This window comes from Oncorhynchus mykiss, chromosome 23, assembly GCF_013265735.2.
Source record: "Oncorhynchus mykiss isolate Arlee chromosome 23, USDA_OmykA_1.1, whole genome shotgun sequence".
Lineage (NCBI taxonomy): Eukaryota > Metazoa > Chordata > Actinopteri > Salmoniformes > Salmonidae > Oncorhynchus > Oncorhynchus mykiss.
Window position 1 is genome coordinate 9,446,005 of NC_048587.1, and position 20,698 is coordinate 9,466,702.

General features: G+C 42.8%; 1 protein-coding gene across 1 annotated transcript in view; it reads right to left on the reverse strand.

The window, feature by feature from the left end:
• Positions 1 to 20,698, reverse strand: part of LOC110512783 (transcription elongation regulator 1-like protein) — a 205,776-nt gene that overhangs the window by 39,968 nt on the left and 145,110 nt on the right. The window contains exon 5 of the mRNA XM_036960842.1: positions 510 to 635. Coding sequence (XP_036816737.1) covers positions 510 to 635 — 126 coding nt within the window. The remainder of the gene's footprint in view (positions 1 to 509; positions 636 to 20,698) is intronic.

A 20,698-nucleotide genomic window follows, 5' to 3' on the forward strand; every position in this document is an offset into this window, starting at 1 on the left:
CTGTCACACCACAGTGATACATTTCATCTCTTTACATGGTACACTTTAAATCAATGATGGACAGATTGGTTCAGCCTTTATCCAGACACGAGGAATGATGAAAGAAGACATAAAAGCATTTGATGTTGAGATGTCAACCTCCCCGAAAACAAAGATATAAAGGCCTACGAAGCCCACAGTACAGTAGATCTGTTCTCCTACTGTAAGAAAAAGGAACGTTTCTTACAATGATGACATATTTTTGAGAAGGTCAAGGGTTGTGTTACGTTCAAATGTATTCTTCACAGAGTGTAGGACTAAATGCTTATTTCAAGCATCAACTATTCAGTCTGACGAATACAAAATGAGCCTCTACGAGTGTATTATGCAGTACAATATTTTCATAAACACATAATATATAAGTATGTACAAAAACATGAAATTGTGTGTTAATTGATAAATTGATTGACTGACATATCCAACCTGATGAATTGATTGATTGATTGATTGATTGATTGACAGGGCCAAACCTGATGTTGAGTGGGGTCTCCAGTCTCCGGTCATGAGAGCAACACCTGGCGCTGACAGTGATGTCATCCGGGCAAACTGGGCTGGCAGCATGGGTCCCATTAGGCCCTCCCAGGTGGCACTGGATCCTGCAGGTCAAACAGGGACAGGGTAAGTTACCAGACATATCCTGCTGCTCAAACAGGGGCAGGGTAAGTTACCAGACATATCCTGCTGCTCAAACAGGGACAGGGTAAGTTACCAGACATATCCTGCAGGTCAAACAGGGGCAGGGTAAGTTACCAGACATATCCTGCTGCTCAAACAGGGACAGGGTAAGTTACCAGACATATCCTGCAGGTCAAACAGGGACAGGGTAAGTTACCAGACATATCCTGCAGGTCAAACAGGGGCAGGGTAAGTTACCAGACATATCCTGCAGGTCAAACAACAGGGACAGGGTAAGTTACCAGACATATCCTGCAGGTCAAACAGGGGCAGGGTTAGGCCCTAGGAGGAACGGGATCCTCAGTTGTACATGGCGTGACAATAACCATAGGAGTTATCCAGACAGAAACACACAAACAGACAGATCTGGGACCAGGCTACTGGTAAGGGATGGGGTTGGGCAGTGAGTCGGCACAAAGGCAGCCCCACTACATGAAACCCAGTCGGCCGGCACTGTGTGTGAGGCTCCTGGGAGACAGTGAAGTGGTCACATCAGTTAACTCTTCAGCACCCTGGATTTGATCCCAAATAGCACCTTATACCCATATAGTTCACTACTTTAGACCAGGGTACAAAAGGGAAAGGGTGCTAATTAGTATGCACACTTTGTGTTTCATCTACTGGCTCATATCTACTGGTTCATATCTACTGGCTCATATCTACTGGTTCATATCTACTGGTTCATATCTTCTGGTTCATATCTACTGGTTCAGATCTACTGGTTCATATCTACTGGCTCATAACTACTAGCTCATATCTACTGGCTCAATGTACTGGCTCAATGTACTGGCTCAATGTACTGGCTCAGGTCTAGTCAGGCTGGGTCTATGTAGAAGAGGGTATTTGCCTTGTTAGCAGACATTATGTTTGAGACAGATGCACACACACACACACAGTGGACGTCTTATGTTTTTTAAATATATGTCAACTCCAAAGTGTTTTGTTAGCAATGTCTTTTTGGCGATGTGTCGGTCCCCAGTAAAGACTAGCTGTCGTCGTTGGCGTCAGATAACGGCCGTTATAATACATCAAATAAATACGAATCAAACATGTTCAAAACTGTATCAGAAACAGCGTGGAAGCATTCCGTCAGTATGTCAAGTTGAGACAAGTCATGTCGTTTAAAGTTAACGCACCTTTATAACCGATTATAACTAAAGATTCTTATGTCACTCCATTATCTACAGTAGATTTTTATTTTGCCTTTATTTAACCAAGCAAGTCATTTAGAAAACATTATATATATATTTTTTTTTTTACAATAACAACAACATATTGATTGCAGAGTTTCTTTCAAAGCAGATATATATATATATATATATATATATATTTTTTAGTAATGTCAACACAGCTCCAGGCTCATTTTGCAAAACGCAACATGTGGTCTTGTTTTATATTCCACCCTTCCCGTCTGCCTGGCGAATTCTCCCTGATAAGTGCAGTTTGTTTGGAAAGGTTAATTGTGTTTGGAATAAGCCAAGGGTTGATGGAAATTACCCGAGCTCAGTTAATCCAGCTGCCTGTCTGCCCGTCTTTATCAATATGTATATTGTTTCTTTTCTGTCTGTTGTCAAAAGGCTGGAACAGACATGTATAATGCAAATTAGGAATTTTATAACAATCACTACAAAAACCCAGCAACAACATCATTAACAACAACAACAACAACAAAAACACACAGCAATGTGGAGAAACAACAAGTTTCCACAACACAAAAGTCAACATATTTCAACTTCATGGGAACAATCAAAACATTAAATTGTACAAAGCTTGCTAATGTTGTGAAGTTGTTTAAGCTGGTGTGTCGACTGCTAAGCAATCAACCCACAATAGTTATACAACAGCCATGCATTCAAGGTCTGGGATACAGTATGTTCAATGGAATGGTTGAGTGTCAAACTTATACCACATTCAATATATAGTGTCGTTATCACTGAGGGTAACAAAAACATTAACAAAAACTGTCCTAATATTTTGTTTCACCCTGTAGGTTGGCAGGACTGGGGTTCTGAATGGAGAGGACAGAGATTATGTTCTTCACTAGAACCTGTAGGTAGGCAGGACTGGGGGTCTGAATGGAGAGGTCAGAGATTCTGTTCTTTACTAGAACCTGTTGGTTGGCAGGACTGGGGTCTGAATGCAGAGGTCAGAGATTCTGTTCTTTAATAGAACCTGTAGGTTGGCAGGACTGGGGGTCTGAATGGAGAGGTCAGAGATTCTGTTCTTTAATAGAACCTGTAGGTTGGCAGGACTGGGGTCTGAATGCAGAGGTCAGAGATTCTGTTCTTTAATAGAACCTGTAGGTAGGCAGGACTGGGGGTCTGAATGGAGAGGTCAGAGATTTTGTTCTTCACTAGAACCTGTAGGTTGGCAGGACTGGGGTCTGAATGCAGAGGTCAGAGATTCTGTTCTTTACTAGAACCTTTAGGTTGGCAGGACTGGGGTCTGAACGGAGAGGTCAGAGATTCTGCACAAACTGCATTATGGGGGAAGGGAATGGGCAGGGTTGTATGTACACTGCTCAAAAAAATAAAGGGAACACTTAAACAACACAATGTAACTCCAAGTCAATCACACTTCTGTGAAATCAAACTGTCCACTTAGGAAGCAACACTGATTGATAATAAATGTCACATGCTGTTGTTCAAATGGAATAGACAACAGGTGGAAATTATAGGCAATTAGCAAGACACCCCCAATAAAGGAGTGGTTCTGCAGGTGGTGACCACAGACCACTTCTCAGTTCCTATGCTTCCTGGCTGATGTTTTGGTCACTTTTGAATGCTGGCGGTGCTTTCACTCTAGTGGTAGCATGAGACGGAGTCTACAACCTACACAAGTGGCTCAGGTAGTGCAGCTCATCCAGGATGGCACATCAATGAGAGCTGTGGCAAGAAGGTTTGCTGTGTCTGTCAGCGTAGTGTCCAGAGCATGGAGGCGCTACCAGGAGACAGGCCAGTAAATCAGGAGACGTGGAGGAGGCCGTAGGAGGGCAACAACCCAGCAGCAGGACCGCTACCTCCACCTTTGTGCAAGAAGGAGCAGGAGGAGCACTGCCAGAGCCCTGCAAAATGACCTCCAGCAGGCCACAAATGTGCATGTGTCTGCTCAAACGGTCAGAAACAGACTCCATGAGGGTCTGTTTCCCAACACCGTGCAGGACGTTTGGCATTTGCCAGAGAACACCAAGATTGGCAAATTTGCCACTGGCGCCCTGTGCTCTTCACAGATGAAAGCAGGTTCACACAGCACATGTGACAGAGGTAGCCTGAGGTAGCCTGACTGCCATTAGGTACCGAGATGAGATCCTCAGACCCCTTGTGAGACCATATGCTGGTGCGGTTGGCCCTGGGTTCCTCCTAATGCAAGACAAAACTAGACCTCATGTGGCTGGAGTGTGTCAGCAGTTCCTGCAAGAGGAAGGCATTTATGCTATGGACGGGCCCACCCGTTCCCCGGACCTGAATCCAATTGAGCACATCTGGGACATCATGTCTCGCTCCATCCAGGTCTGGGAGGAGATCCCTCAGGAGAACATCCGCCACCTCATCAGGAGCATGCCCAGGCGTTGTAGGGAGGTCATACAGGCACGTGGAGGCCACACACACTACTGAGCCTCATTTTGAATTGTTTTAAGGACATTACATCAAAGTTGGATCAGCCTGTAGTGTGGTTTTCCACTTTAATTTTGAGTGTGACTCCAAATCCAGACCCCCATGGGTTGATAAATTTGATTTCCATTCATAATTTCTGTGTGATTTTGTTGCCAGCACATTCAACTATGTAAAGAAAAAGTATTTAATAAGAATATTTCATTCATTCAGATCTAGGATGTGTTATTTTAGTGTTCCCTTTAATTTTTTGAGCAGTGTATATTAAAAACTGTAGTATTTACTATAGTTAAAAAAAATACACTACTGTAGTATTTACTATAGTATTCTACAGTATACTGCAACATTTTATAGTAAGTACTATACATGATTGAGGGATATATCAGTGTGTAGTGTAGTATTCTACAGTATATTACAGCATACTGCAGTATTCTATGGTATGTAGTAAATTGTAATATGTTTTAATGTGGGGGTTTAACAATACATTATGCCACCCAGTCAGCCATCCCATTATTTCACACTATTCACAGACGGCAAAAGCCAAGCAGAATAAAAAAATGTAAAAAACCTCAAGAGTGGATATCAGTAATAACAGATTATAGCCGGGACACGTTTATTATGCTGATTCAGAAGAAGCTTCAGTCCAGTGTTTTGGGCTTGGTGTGAAAACAGCCTGGTGACAACACCGTAGAGAACCATGAACAGGCTTAGTCCCGCATCCCAAATGGCATCCTTTACCCAGAGTGCACTGTGTTTGACCAAGGGGACCATCGGGCCCTATATAGAGAATAGGGTACCATTTGGCATGTGTTCTTAATCTCCTTAATTCCACTGAGGGTACTCTGTGCTCTGTAGGAGGTCTCTTCGAGGATCATGAATACCAGCGCTGTGTGCACAGAGTGTGATCTGATTGACCCAATTTAACAGAACTCCCACATCAGGCTAATAGGACTATCTATGAAAGACTGACTGTCACAGTGATGGGAGTGTTTTTCTGCATTCCAAGTGGCACCCTATTCCCTATATAGTGCACTACTTTTAACCATTCCCATAGGGCTCAAATATATATATATATAGGGAATAGGATGCGATTTCGGACACACCCTATGAAAGTAGTCGAGAAAGTCCCTGATCCGAAAGATTATTCTTCTGAGGAGATAGCAGCAGCTATTGATGAAAGTCTGAGATGAGAGGAGGCCTTGAGACGACAGAACACACCATCATAGATCAATACCATCTATTTTCTATTCTGATTCTATGGAACACGCCATCATCAAGTCATCTTCACGCTCTCAAAGACCAGAGGAGAGACTTCTATCATCATGAGGCAGCGTGATGTCTGTCTCTGGCTGCATTCAGGGCGTAATATATCGAATTTAGCAGCCCCTTTCATCCAATGCGACTTACAGAGATTGTGTACGTGCATTTTATATATCGGTTTCCCCCCACCGGGAATCGAACACACAACCGTGCCGTTGCAAACGCCTTGTTCTACCAACTGAGTCATACAGGACCACCTCATAGCATGTGGAAATCAGCCCGTCACAAACGGACTGACAGAGAAAGGAGAGATGAGAGAGGAGAGAACCCACACCCCGCTGGGAACAGCCAGGTCTTCACTACACCTCTCGCACACTATCAGATTGACAATGTGCTGTTGGTTGTCTTGTTGTATAATCAGTCTGCGACCCAACTAGCACACTATAGTCCCTATGTAGTGTGCTACTTTTGACCAGAGCCCTATGAGCCCCAGTTAGTAGAACTGCACTATAAATAGAGAATAGGGGTCCATTTTGGACACAGGCTCAATCAGAACGGAACGGTGCCACCGACCAGGAGAGATGGGTTTGGGCTTTAGAAATATAAACTCCTCATAATCTGGTTTACTTTAATACATTAATCTATTAATAGATGTAGTTCATATGTTCATGAATATTGAATGTCAAAATGCCCCTCTGTAAATACCCACCACCCTTGTAGTCAACATGTAAATACTGGTTTGCTTCCCAAATGGAACCCTAATCCCTACAAGGTGCACCACTTTTGACCAGAGCCCTATGGGACCTACAGGTTAACTATGAATATGTGAATATGTATCACCATGGGATATAACAGCAAGCGACCCCTCCTCCAGGCTTTGCTCTGTCTCTAGGAAAACAGACAGAGAGATGCAGTGTAACAATGAAGAGGACGTACTGTATGTATTTCAGTAATCTGCTACAGTTAACCCACAGGCACTTATCGTGGGCGTGTTGTACATTAGCAAAATACATAATGCAGTATTCATAAGGCCTCATTGGAATGGAATTCAAATGTAACTGAAAGCACTGAAAGAAGTTAATAATTCTGAAGTATGGCATAAAGAGTAACTAGGCTGCTGCCCCGTCTGGTTCTGGTAACGGTTTTCGTTGGTGGAAGAAGGAGTAGACCAAAACGCAGCGTGGTAAGTGTTCATGTTTGAAATTGAATCAAAACTGAACACTAAACAAAATAACAACGAGAAATAACGAGAACGAAACAGTTCTGTCAGGTGATACACACAAAACAACTACCCACAACTCAAGGGCGAAACCAGGCTGCCTAAGTATGGTTCTCAATCAGAGACAACGATTGACAGGCTGCCTCTGATTGGGAACCATACCAGGCCTAAACACATAGAAATACAAACATAGAACAAAACATAGAATGCCCACCCCAACTCACGCCATGACCAACCTAAAATAGAGACATGAAAAAAGGAACTATGGTCAGGGCGTGACAGTTCTGCTTTTAATCATGGAGGTACAGATTCTATTTGTTGTACCACTGTATTTCTCTCGTGCCATTTGACAAATCAACTGTCAAATGACCTCACATCACCAAGACTAGATCGGTGAAGTTGCCACAGCTCCAACTGAAATAAGCCTGAATGTAAATAAAAACACATGCCTCGTCATTTTGCAAAACGCATCTCCGTGTCACGGTCGTCGTAAGGAGGAGACCACAAGGCGCAGAGTGATATGCTTTACGTTCTTCTTTAATTAAGAAAGAACACAGAACAAACTAACAAAATAACAAAATGAACCGTGAAGCTAATATGAGAAGTACAGACAGGCAACTAAACAGAATAAGAACCCACAAATACGCTATGGAAAAATGGCTACCTAAATATGGTCCCCAATTAGAGACAACGATAAACAGCTGCCTCTGATTGGGAACCAATACAGGCCACCATAGACATACATATCCCTAGACTTACTAAATCCCTAGACTTACAAAAACCCTAGACAATACAAAACAAGCATACCCACCCTCTTCACACCCTGACCTAACCAAAATAATAAAGAAAACAAAGATCACTAAGGTCAGGGCGTGACACCCTGATTATAAACAGCAGGAGAGACTGACCCCTGATTATAAACAGCAGGAGAGACTGACCCCTGAGTATAAACAACAGGAGAGACTGACCCTGAGTATAAACAACAGGAGAGACTGACCCTGAATATAAACAACAGGAGAGACTGCCCCCTGATTATAAACAGCAGGAGAGACTGACCCCTGAGTATAAACAACAGGAGAGACTGCCCCTGAATATAAACAACAGGAGAGACTGACCCCTGAATATAAACAGCAGGAGAGACTGACCCCTGAATATAAACAACAGGAGAGACTGACCCCTGAATATAAACAACAGGAGAGACTGACCCCTGAGTATAAACAACAGGAGAGACTGCCCCTGAATATAAACAACAGGATAGACTGACCCCTGAGTATAAACAACAGGAGAGACTGCCCCTGATTATAAACAGCAGGAGAGACTGACCCCTGAGTATAAACAACAGGAGAGACTGACCCTGAATATAAACAACAGGAGAGACTGACCCCTGAATATAAACAACAGGAGAGACTGACCCCTGAGTATAAACAACAGGAGAGACTGCCCCTGAATATAAACAACAGGATAGACTGACCCCTGAGTATAAACAACAGGAGAGACTGCCCCTGAATATAAACAACAGGATAGACTGACCCCTGAATATAAACAACAGGAGAGACTGACCCCTGATTATAAACAGGATAGACAGCCCCCTTAATATAAACAACAGGAGAGACTGCCCCCTGATTATGAACAGGAGAGACTGCCCCCTGATTATAAACAGGATAGACAGCCCCCTGAATATAAACAACAGGAGAGACTGCCCCCTGATTATAAACAGGAGAGACTGCCCCCTGAATATAAACAGGAGAGACTGCCCCCAGATTATAAACAACAGGAGAGACTGCCCCCTGATTATAAACAACAGGAGAGACTGCCCCCTGATTATAAACAGGATAGACAGCCCCCTGATTATAAACAACAGGAGAGACTGCCCCCTGATTACAAACAGGAGAGACTGCCCCCTGAATATAAACAGGAGAGACTGCCCCCTGATTATAAACAACAGGAGAGACTGCCCCCTGATTATAAACAGGAGAGACTGCCCCCTGATTATAAACAGGAGAGACTGCCCCCTGATTATAAACAACAGGAGAGACTGCCCCCTGATTATAAACAGGAGAGACTGCCCCCTGAATATAAACAGGAGAGACTGCCCCCTGATTATAAACAGGAGAGACTGCCCCCTGAATATAAACAGGAGAGACTGGCTCTGTAGAGTTCTAGGCTCAGATTCACAAAACCTTCTTAAGAAGAAATGTCTTCCTAACCGCCATTTTATTCCTGAACTATAGACGTAAGAAGAAAGTAAAGTTACTATTCATCAAAAAGGTCCTAGGAAATTTTCTGGCGCAATTTCTTATGTTTCTCCTTAAGCAAAAAGTTAAGAAGAAATTTGAATCTTGAAAATAAAGCCCTTGGAAATATTCTTAATTCTAAGATAGATAAACCCTCGTCTTAAACTCAGGGGCAGTGAGAGAAAAAACTCATGAAAGCAATTGAACATGTTCAGTTCACTCACAAACTTCTACTGAAACGTTCAGTATTGATTATTTTAACCCAAGAACATGTTTTAGAACAGTAATCTCAGTAAGAAATATGCTAACATAATTGCCATTGCTAGCTAGATAGCTATCTAAAATGGTTGCCTAGCAACAAACATCTCAAGAAGATTTGTAAGAAGATATTTGAGAAGTTCCTAAGAAAATCATTAAATATTAAGATATTATTGAGGATATGCACCTACGAACTATCTTATGAACTTCTTTTTTTATTTTTTTCTTAAGAAGCTTGTTTTGTGAATCTGGGCCCTGGGCTGTGGCTCTATGGAGTTCTGGGCTGTGGCTCTATGGAGTTCTGGGCTGTGGCTCTATGGAGTTCTGGGCTGTGGCTCTATGGAGTTCTGGGCTGTGGCTCTATGGAGTTCTGGGCTGTGGCTCTATGGAGTTCTGGGCTATGGCTCTATGGAGTTCTGGGCTGTGGCTCTATGGAGTTCTGGGCTGTGGCTCTATAGAGTTCTGGGCTGTGGCTCAATGGAGTTCTGGGCTATGGCTCTATGGAGTTCTGGGCTGTGGCTCTATGGAGCTCTGGACTGTGGCTCTATGGAGTTCTGGGCTGTGGCTCTATGGAGTTCTGGGCTCTGGCTCTATAGAGTTCTGGGCTGTGGCTCTATGGAGTTCTGGGCTGTGGCTCTATGGAGTTCTGGGCTGTGGCTCTATGGAGTTCTGGGCTGTGGCTCTATAGAGTTCTGGGCTGTGGCTCTATGGAGTTCTGGGCTATGGCTCTATGGAGTTCTGGGCTGTGGCTCTATGGAGCTCTGGGCTGTGGCTCTATGGAGTTCTGGGCTGTGGCTCTATGGAGTTCTGGGCTCTGGCTCTATAGAGTTCTGGGCTGTGGCTCTATGGAGTTCTGGGCTGTGGCTCTATGGAGTTCTGGGCTGTGGCTCTATGGAGTTCTGGGCTGTGGCTCTATAGATTGCTGGGCTATGGCTCTATGGAGTTATGGGCTGTGGCTCTATAGATTGCTGGGCTGTGGCTCTATTGAGTTCTGGGCTGTGGCTCTATAGATTGCTGGGCTGTGGCTCTATAGATTGCTGGGCTGTGGCTCTATGGAGTTCAGGGCTATGGCTCTATGGAGTTCTGGGCTCTGGCTCTATAGATTGCTGGGCTGTGGCTCTATGGAGTTCTGGGCTGTGGCTCTATAGATTGCTGGGCTGTGGCTCTATAGATTGCTGGGCTGTGGCTCTATGGAGTTCTGGGCTGTGGCTCTATAGATTGCTGGGCTGTGGCTCTATAGAGTTCTGGGCTGTGGCTCTAGATTTCTGGGCTGTGGCTCTATAGATTTCTGGGCTGTGGCTCTATAGAGTTCTGGGCTGTGCATCTGTAAACATCTGGGCTCTGGATCTGGGACCATACAGAGTGGCTAAACTAATATAAAAACTAAACAAGCTCTTTTATCCAGATCTCCCAAGGATGAGAAAAGTTAAACTGAGTTATCTTGTTTACACACTATTGTGGAATCACAAAGCCAGACAATGTGGTTTATAAGGACATCTGCTGAGTAGATATGGGTCTGCGATCCAAATTGCACCTTATTCCCTATATAGTACACTACTGTCGACCAGAGTCCTATGGTCGAGAGTAGTGCACTATATAGGGAATAGGTTGCAATTTGAGACGAAGCCTAGGTACACTGTTGTAAATAATGTAGAGTTGATTATCAAAGGAGTGGGCCAAGGTGAGACAGAACTGAACAGCTGGGCCAAGGCAAACTCAGAGAGATGACGGGACCAGAGACACAATGGTAATATTACACTATACTACAATGGTAACACTATACTATAACACAATGGTGATATTACACTATACTACAATGGTAACACTAGACTGTACTACAATGGTAACACTAGACTATAACACAATAGTAACACTAGACTATAACACAATGGTAACACTATACTATAACACAATGGTGATATTACACTATACTACAATGGTAACACTAGACTATACTACAATGGTAACACTAGACTATACTACAATGGTAACACTAGACTATAACACAATGGTAACACTAGACTATCACACAATGGTAACACTAGACTATACCACAAAATGGTAACACTAGACTATGTAACACAATGGTAACACTAGACTATGTAACACAATGGTAACACTAGACTATACCACAATAGTAACACTAGACTATACCACAATGGTAACACTATACCACAATGGTAACACTAGCCTATACTACAATGGTAACACTAGACTATAACACAATGGTAACACTAGACTATAACACAATGGTAACACTAGACTATACCACAATGGTAACACTATAACACGATGATAACACTATACCACAATGGTAACACTAGACTATAACACAATGGTAACACTAGACTATAACACAATGGTAACACTAGACTATAACACAATGGTAACACTAGACTATGTAACACAATGGTAACACTAGACTATACCACAATGGTAACACTAGACTATAACACAATGGTAACACTAGACTATATAACACAATGGTAACACTAGACTATATAACACAATGATAACACTAGACTATAACACAATGGTAACACTAGACTATATAACACAATGGTAACACTATATCACAATGGTAACACTAGACTATATAACACAATGGTAACACTAGACTATATAACACAATGGTAACACTAGACTATATAACACAATGGTAACACTAGACTATACTACAATGGTAACACTAGACTATACTACAATGGTAACACTAGACTATATAACACAATGGTAACACTAGACTATATAGCAACAATGGTAACACTAGACTATATAACACAATGGTAACACTAGACTATATAACAACAATGGTAACACTAGACTATATAACACAATGGTAACACTAGACTATATAACACAATGGTAACACTAGACTATACTACAGTGGTAACACTAGACTATATAACACAATGGTAACACTAGACTATATAACACAATGGTAACAGTAGACTATATAACACAATGGTAACACTAGACTATATAACACAATGGTAACACTAGACTATACTACAATGGTAACACCAGACTATATAACACAATGGTAACACTAGACTATATAACACAATGGTAACACTAGACTATACCTCAATGATAACACTACAACACAATGGTAACACTAGACTATATAACACAATGTTAACACTAGACTATATAACACAGTGGTAACACTAGACTATATAACACAATGTTAACACTAGACTATATAACACAATGGTAACACTAGACTATATAACACAATGGTAACACTATATCACAATGGTAACACTAGACTATATAACACAATGGTAACACTAGACTATATAACACAATGGTAACACTAGACTATATAACACAATGGTAACACTAGACTATATAACACAATGTTAACACTAGACTATACCACAATGGTAACACTAGACTATACCACAATGGTAACACTATAACACAATGGTAACACTAGACTATATAACACAATAGTAACACTAGACTATATAACACAATGGTAACACTAGACTATACCACAATGGTAACACTAGACTATACCACAATGGTAACACTAGACTATATAACACAATGGTAACACTACACTATATAACACAATGGTAACACTAGACTATATAACACAATGGTAACACTAGACTATACTACAATGGTAACACTAGACTATATAACACAATGATACCACTAGACTATATAACACAATTGTAACACTAGACTATATAACACACTGGTAACACTAGACTATATAACACAATGGTAACACTAGACTATATAACACAATGATAACACTAGACTATATAACACACTGGTAACACTAGACTATATAACACAATGGTAACACTAGACTTCATAACACAATGGTAACACTAGACTTCATAACACAATGGCAACACTAGACTATATAACACAATGATAACACTAGACTATATACCACAATGGTAACACTGTAACACACTGGTAACACTAGACTATATAACACAATGGTAACACTAGACTTCATAACACAATGGTAACACTAGACTTCATAACACAATGGTAACACTAGACTATATAACACAATGATAACACTAGACTATAACACAATGGTAACACTAGACTATAACACAATGGTAACACTATATCACAATGGTAACACTAGACTATACAACACAATGGAAATGACGTTGGTTTTATCACTGTGAGTTAAGTATATAGTTTCTCACAAATAAAATGACCAAAGCCCCTTTTTGAATCTACGTTCAGCTAAATGTGTTTTGGTAATTACAGAACAGAACGGGATGTGTGGGTTGAACTGCATGACTGAGGAAAAACATATTACCCAAAAACAAAAGGAAAAGGTTACAGGAACTCAACTCCGACTAAAAAACTTGACATTTAGATCCTGACAGACCCATGAAAGGTGGCATAGAAACCAGGACAAACACAACTTTAAAGGCTTATTTGCTGTACTTGTAAACCCCACTGTATCAGCAGGGCAGCAGACAGTCCTCCTACGACTGAGCCAACAGGGGTCTGGAGGGGGTTGATGGACACTATAAGGAACACTCCATATCACTCAGGAAACAGGACCCGCTGGCTCATAGATGGCACCCTATCCATTTCGATAGTGCACATCTTATTAGTGAATAGGGTGCCATTTGGGATGCGTCCGTGATCACTCATAGAACAGGCTTTAGCCATGTCTCAGGGCATAGCTTCAGCATGTAAATCAGCTAAAAAGATGCGTCGGCATCGAGTAATTGTCTCTGGCCCCCTCCCAGTTAGGGGGAGTGATGAGCTCTACAGCAGTCTCACAACCCTAATCGCTGGTTGAAAACTGTTTTCTGCCCCTCCAAAAATAAAGAATTTGTAGATTATTGGCCATCTTTCTGGGACTCACCCACAAATAGGAACAAGCCTGTCCTGCCCAGGAGTGACGGACTCCATCCTAGCTGGATGGGTGCTCTCATCCTATCTATGAACATAGACAGGGCACTAACTCTCCTAGCTCCACAATGAGATAGGGTGCAGGCCAGGCAGCAGGCTGTTAGCCAGCCTGCCAGCTTAGTGGAGTCTGCCACTAGCACAGTCAGTGTAGTCAGCTCAGCTATCCCCGTTGAGACCTCGATCTAGGTTGGACAAAACTAAACATGGCGGTGTTCGCCTTAGTAATCTCACTGGAATAAAGACCTCCTCCGTTCCTGTCATTAATGAAAGAGATTGTGATACCGCACATCTCAGAATAGGGCTACTTAATGTTAGATCCCTCACTTCCAAGGCAGTTATAATCAATTAACTAATCACTAATCATAATATTGATGTGATTGGCCTGACTGAAACATGGCTTAAGCCTGATGAATTGACTGTGTTAAATGAGGCCTCACCTCCTGATTACACTAGTGAACATATCCCCCCGCATTCCGTAGCAAATTTCAATTTACAAAAAAAAAAATGACGTTTTCGTCTTTTGAGCTTCTAGTCATGAAATCTATGCAGCCTACTCAATCACTTGTTAAAGCTACTGTTTACGGGCCTCCTGGGCCATATACAGCCTTCCTCATTGAGTTCCCTGAATTCCTATCGGACCTTGTAGGCATGGCAGACTATATTAACATTTTTGGTGACTTTAATATTCACATGGAAAAGTCCAAAGACCCACTCCAAAAGGCTTTCGGAGCCATCATCGACTCAATGGGGGTGGCAGAGTAGCCTAGTGGTTTGAGCGTTGGACTAGTAACCGCAAGGTTGCAAGTTCAAACCCCCCGAGCTGACAAGGTACAAATCTGTCTTTCTGCCCCTGAACAGGCAGTTAAACCCACTAGACCAGTTAACCCACTGTTCCTAGACCAGATAACACTGTTCCTAGGCCAGTTAACCCACTGTCATTGACAATAGGAATTTGTTCATAACTGACTTGCCCAGTAACAAATAAAAGTGGGTTAACTGGTCTACTCACTGCCACAGTTATACTCTGGACCTAGTTTTGTCCCATGGAATAAATGCTGTGGAACTTAATGTTTTTCCTCATAATCCTGGACTATCGGACCACTATTTTATTACGTTTGCAATCGCAACAAATAATCTGCTCAGACCCCAACAAAGGATCATCAAAAGCCATGCTATAAATTCTCGTCCAAACCAAAGATTCCTAGATGCCCTTCCAGACTCCCTCCCCCTACCCAAGGACGTCAGAGTACAAAAATCAGTTAACCACCTAACTGAGGAACTCAATTTAACCTTGCGTAATGCCCTAGATGCAGTTGCACCCCTATAAACAAAAAACATTTGTCATAAGAAACTAGCTCCCTGGTATACAGTAAATACCCCATCTCTGAAGCAAGCTTCCAGAAAATTGGAACGGAAAACGCAGGCCTCCTTACTGTCCCTAGAATTTCTAAGCAAACAGCTGTCTTTCTCCTATAAAGCTCAATTTTTACGGAATGGTCTGCCTACCCATGTGAGAGACACAGACTCGGTCTCGACCTTTAAGTCTTTATTGAAGACTCATCTCTTCAGTAGGTCCCATGATTGAGTGCAGTCTGGCCCAGGAGTTTGAAGGTGAACGGAAAGGCACTGGAGCAACGAACCCTCCTTGCTGTCTCTGCCTGGCCGGTTTCCCTCTCTCCACTGGGATTCTCTGCCTCAAACCCTATTACAGGGGCTGAGTCACTGGCTTACTGGTGCTCTTCCATGCCGTCCCTAGGAGGGGTGCGTCACTTGAGTGGGTTGAGTCACTGATGTGATCTTCCTGTCTGGGTTGGCGACCCCCCTTGGGTTGTGCCGTGGCGGAGATCTTTGTGGGCTATACTCGGCCTTGTCTCAGGATGGTAAGTTGGTGGTTGAAGATATCCCTCTAGTGGTGTGGGGGCTGTGCTTTGGCAAAGTGGGTGGGGTTATATCCTGCCTGGTTGGCCCTGTCCGGGGGTATCATCGGATGGGGCCACAGTGTCTCCTGACCCCTCCTGTCTCAGCCTGCAGTATTTATGCTGCAATAGTTTGTGTCAGGGGGCTAGGGTCAGTTTGTTATATCTGGAGTATTTCTCCTGTCTTATGCGGTGTCCTGTGTGAATTTAAGTATGCTCTCTCTAATTCTATCTCTCTTTTTCTCTCTCTCTTTCTTTTTCTTTCTTTCTCTCGGAGGACCTGAGCCCTAGGACCATGCCTCAGTACTACCTGGCCTGATGACTCCTTGCTGACCCCAGTCCACCTGGTCGTGCTGCTGCTCCAGTTTCAACTGTTCTGCCTGCAGCTATAGAACCCTGACCTGTTCACCAGATGTGCTACCTTGTTCCTGACCTGCTGTTTTTAACTCTCTAGTCAGCAAGAGTGGTAGAGATCCTCTGAATGATCTGACATGAACTGACATTTACTCCTGAGGTGTTGACCTGTTGCACCCTCGACAACCACTGTGAATATTATTACTTGACCATGCTGGTCATCTATGAACATTTGAACATCTTGGCCATGTTCTGTTTTAATCTCCACCCGGCAACCCAGAAGAGGACTGGCCACCGCTCATAGCCTGGTTCCTCTCTAGGTTTCTTCCTAGGTTCCGGCCTTTCTAGGGAGTTTTTCCTAGCCGCCGTGCTTCTACACATGCATTGCTTGCTGCTTGGGGTTTTAGGCTGGGTTTCTGTACAGCACTTTGTGACATCAGCTGATGTAAGAAGGGCTTTATAAATACATTTGTTTGATTGATTGATTGTGACTTTAGCTGTAAGTGACTTCATGTAGGTGACATGAGAACAGTAATGTGTTGTTATTACAACACCAGAAGAGACAGAGGAGGGAGGTCTGTTAGAACAGCCTGATCTGTAACCTGTTGTTATTGCAACACCAGAAGAGACAGAGGAGGGAGGTCTGTTAGGACATCCCGATCTGTAACCTGTTGTTATTACAACACCAGAAGAGACAGAGGAGGGACGTCTGTTAGGACATCCCGATCTGTAACCTGTTGTTATTACAACACCAGAAGAGACAGAGGAGGGAGGCCTGTTAGAACAGCCTGATCTGTAACCTGTTGTTATTACAACACCAGAAGAGACAGAGGAGGGAGGTCTGTTAGAACAGCCTGATCTGTAACCTGTTGTGATTACAACACCAGAAGAGACAGAGGAGGGAGGCCTGTTAGAACAGCCTGATCTGTAACCTGTTGTTATTACAACACCAGAAGAGACAGAGGAGGGAGGCCTGTTAGAACAGCCTGATCTGTAACCTGTTGTTATTACAACACCAGAAGAGACAGAGGAGGGAGGTCTGTTAGAACAGCCTGATCTGTAACCTGTTGTGATTACAACACCAGAAGAGACAGAGGAGGGAGGCCTGTTAGAACAGCATGATCTGTAACCTGTTGTTATTACAACACCAGAAGAGACAGAGGAGGGACGTCTGATAGGACATCCCGATCTGTAACCTGTTGTTATTACAACACCAGAAGAGACAGAGGAGGGAGGCCTGTTAGAACAGCCTGATCTGTAACCTGTTGTTATTACAACACCAGAAGAGACAGAGGAGGGAGGTCTGTTAGAACAGCCTGATCTGTAACCTGTTGTGATTACAACACCAGAAGAGACAGAGGAGGGAGGCCTGTTAGAACAGCCTGATCTGTAACCTGTTGTGACTGCAACATCAGAAGAGACAGAGGAGGGAGGTCTGTTAGGACAGCCCGATCTGTAACCTGTTGTTATTACAACACCAGAAGAGACAGAGGAGGGAGGTCTGTTAGAACAGCCTGATCTGTAACCTGTTGTTATTACAACACCAGAAGAGGCAGAGGAGGGAGGCCTGTTAGAATAGCCTGATCTGTAACCTGTTGTGATTACAACACCAGAAGAGACAGAGGAGGGAGGTCTGTTAGAACAGCCTGATCTGTAACCTGTTGTGATTACAACACCAGAAGAGGCAGAGGAGGCCTGTTAGAACAGCCTGATCTGTAACCTGTTGTGATTACAACACCAGAAGAGACAGAGGAGGGAGGTCTGTTAGAACAGCCTGATCTGTAACCTGTTGTTATTACAACACCAGAAGAGGCAGAGGAGGCCTGTTAGAATAGCCTGAGTGCATCCCATATGACACCCTATACCCTTTATAGTGCACTTATCCCTGCCAGAGCCCTATTGGGAAGGGGTCCTAGTCTGAAGTGGTGCTATTAAAGGAAATTGGGTACATGTTTTCCACTCAGACTCTTGTGTGAGGGAGGTAGTGTGGTGCGTGTGTGTGTGTGTGTGGAGGGGGGGGGGGGGGGGGGAGGGGGCAAGGCTGGAGAGTCAGACAGAGACCTTTAAGAGACACTTAAGGAGGTGTTTCTGCTAGTAATGTCTGTAATAGAGCTAAGCCACCCTTCCTGGTCGGGAAATACAGACCTGAATCCATTTACTCAATTGTTTCTGTAGTGCCAAGTGTCAGTCAGTCCATTCCTTCTGCTTAATAAACAATGTGTATGAATATGAAGTGACACATTTCTCGTCGATACCAAATTGCTTAGGATAAAACGACATATTTTATCATAGAAGTTTAACGTGATGCTTAACATACATGACTACTGGTCAATCATCTGTTAGAAGAATAATTTTGAGTGGAATTTAAATTTATATTGAAAAATGAGACATGAGAACGATCACAACAAAACTCTGGAATAATACGCATTGACTATGGGTTAGCTTTGATTGGCATTGCGTTAGGAAGGCTAGCCACGTTACAACCCGAAAGGCTGTGGTTTAAACATGTGCTTTAGATGGGAATGGGTTTAGAGACTGAGAGATACAGAGCATTGTTAAATGTGTCATCGAACAGGCTCAACCCAGGCATGGAAAACTACCCGCGCTCCAATAGATGGATATAAAATGTGTTCTCAATCAATAGCCTTCTCCGGGAACTGGCTTTATCCCAATAGGCACCCCATTCCCTAAATAGAGCACTACTTTTGACCAGAGCATTCAACTGTTAAAACTGTGTGGTGACATCCTAAGGAGCCACACTAATGCAGTATAAATAACATGCTTGTGTGCCGTTGTGGACACTCTCTTGAACACACGATTACAACTACTCACCCTCTGTTTATTTATGACTGACAATGTATAGCTAGCTACCTCCCATAAATATCTAATTCATTTGTTTTCTTTCAGATTTGTAAAAAATATATAAACATTTACGAGTACAAATATTGTATTGTAATTCATTTTTTATAACAAGTAACAAAACGTAAGCCATTGTTTGTTTGAATCTTTGTGATTGTCGTATAGACCTAATGGGAATATAACCTGTAATGTCTGAATCTCTGTGATTGTCTTATAGACCTAATGGGAATATAACCTGTAATGTCTGAATCTCTGTGATTGTCTTATAGACCTAATGGGAATATAACCTGTAATGTCTGAATCTTTGTGATTATCGTATAGACCTAATGGGAATATAACCTGTAATGTCTGAATCTTTGTGATTATCGTATAGACCTAATGGGAATATAACCTGTAATGTCTGAATCTTTGTGATTATCGTATAGACCTAATGGGAATATAACATGACATGTCTGAAAGCGAGAAAGAGAGAGGTACAAGACTTCTTAGTGCCAAGGACACAGGTATCAAATGTCCCGTTGACAAGTGCCTGTCGCCACATTTCCTCCTCGACAAATGACTTGCACGGCTCAGGCCACGCATCCATACACACTGATTGCATTTCGCGTTGATCCTCAGCCTTCTGTTACTTTGTCAAAGTGTTTCCTGACAGCTGACAGATTCCGTCAAACTTTGTTTCCACTGGCACACAGGTGGGACACTTTGTCACTCTTTTGTGTGACAATTTCCCCAGTGTTACCTGGACATTGTGCATCTCTGTATCCAGAGAATGTCCTTCACTTCCAATCAATTCAACCTTCAAACATACAGTAATAAGCATAAACATATTCCACCCAGAAGAAGAAGCCTGAACTTGCCAATTAAAACTAAGCAATTTAAATCAATGAATGATCCATGCAAGATGCAGTCTGCCTCCTCTTTATCATAACACACCATCTCTGGGTTCCTTCTAGACAAGATGCAGACTGACTCCTCTCTATCATAACACACCATCTCTGGGTTCCTTCTAGACAAGATGCAGACTGCCTCCTCTTTATCATAACACACCATCTCTGGGTTCCTTCTGGACAAGATGCAGACTGCCTCCTCTTTATCATAACACACCATCTCTGGGTTCCTTCTAGACAAGATGCAGACTGCCTCCTCTTTATCATAACACACCATCTCTGGGTTCCTTCTAGACAAGATGCAGACTGACTCCTCTCTATCATAACACACCATCTCTGGGTTCCTTCTAGACAAGATGCAGACTGCCTCCTCTTTATCATAACACACCATCTCTGGGTTCCTTCTAGACAAGATGCAGACTGACTCCTCTCTATCATAACACACCATCTCTGGGTTCCTTCTAGACAAGATGCAGAC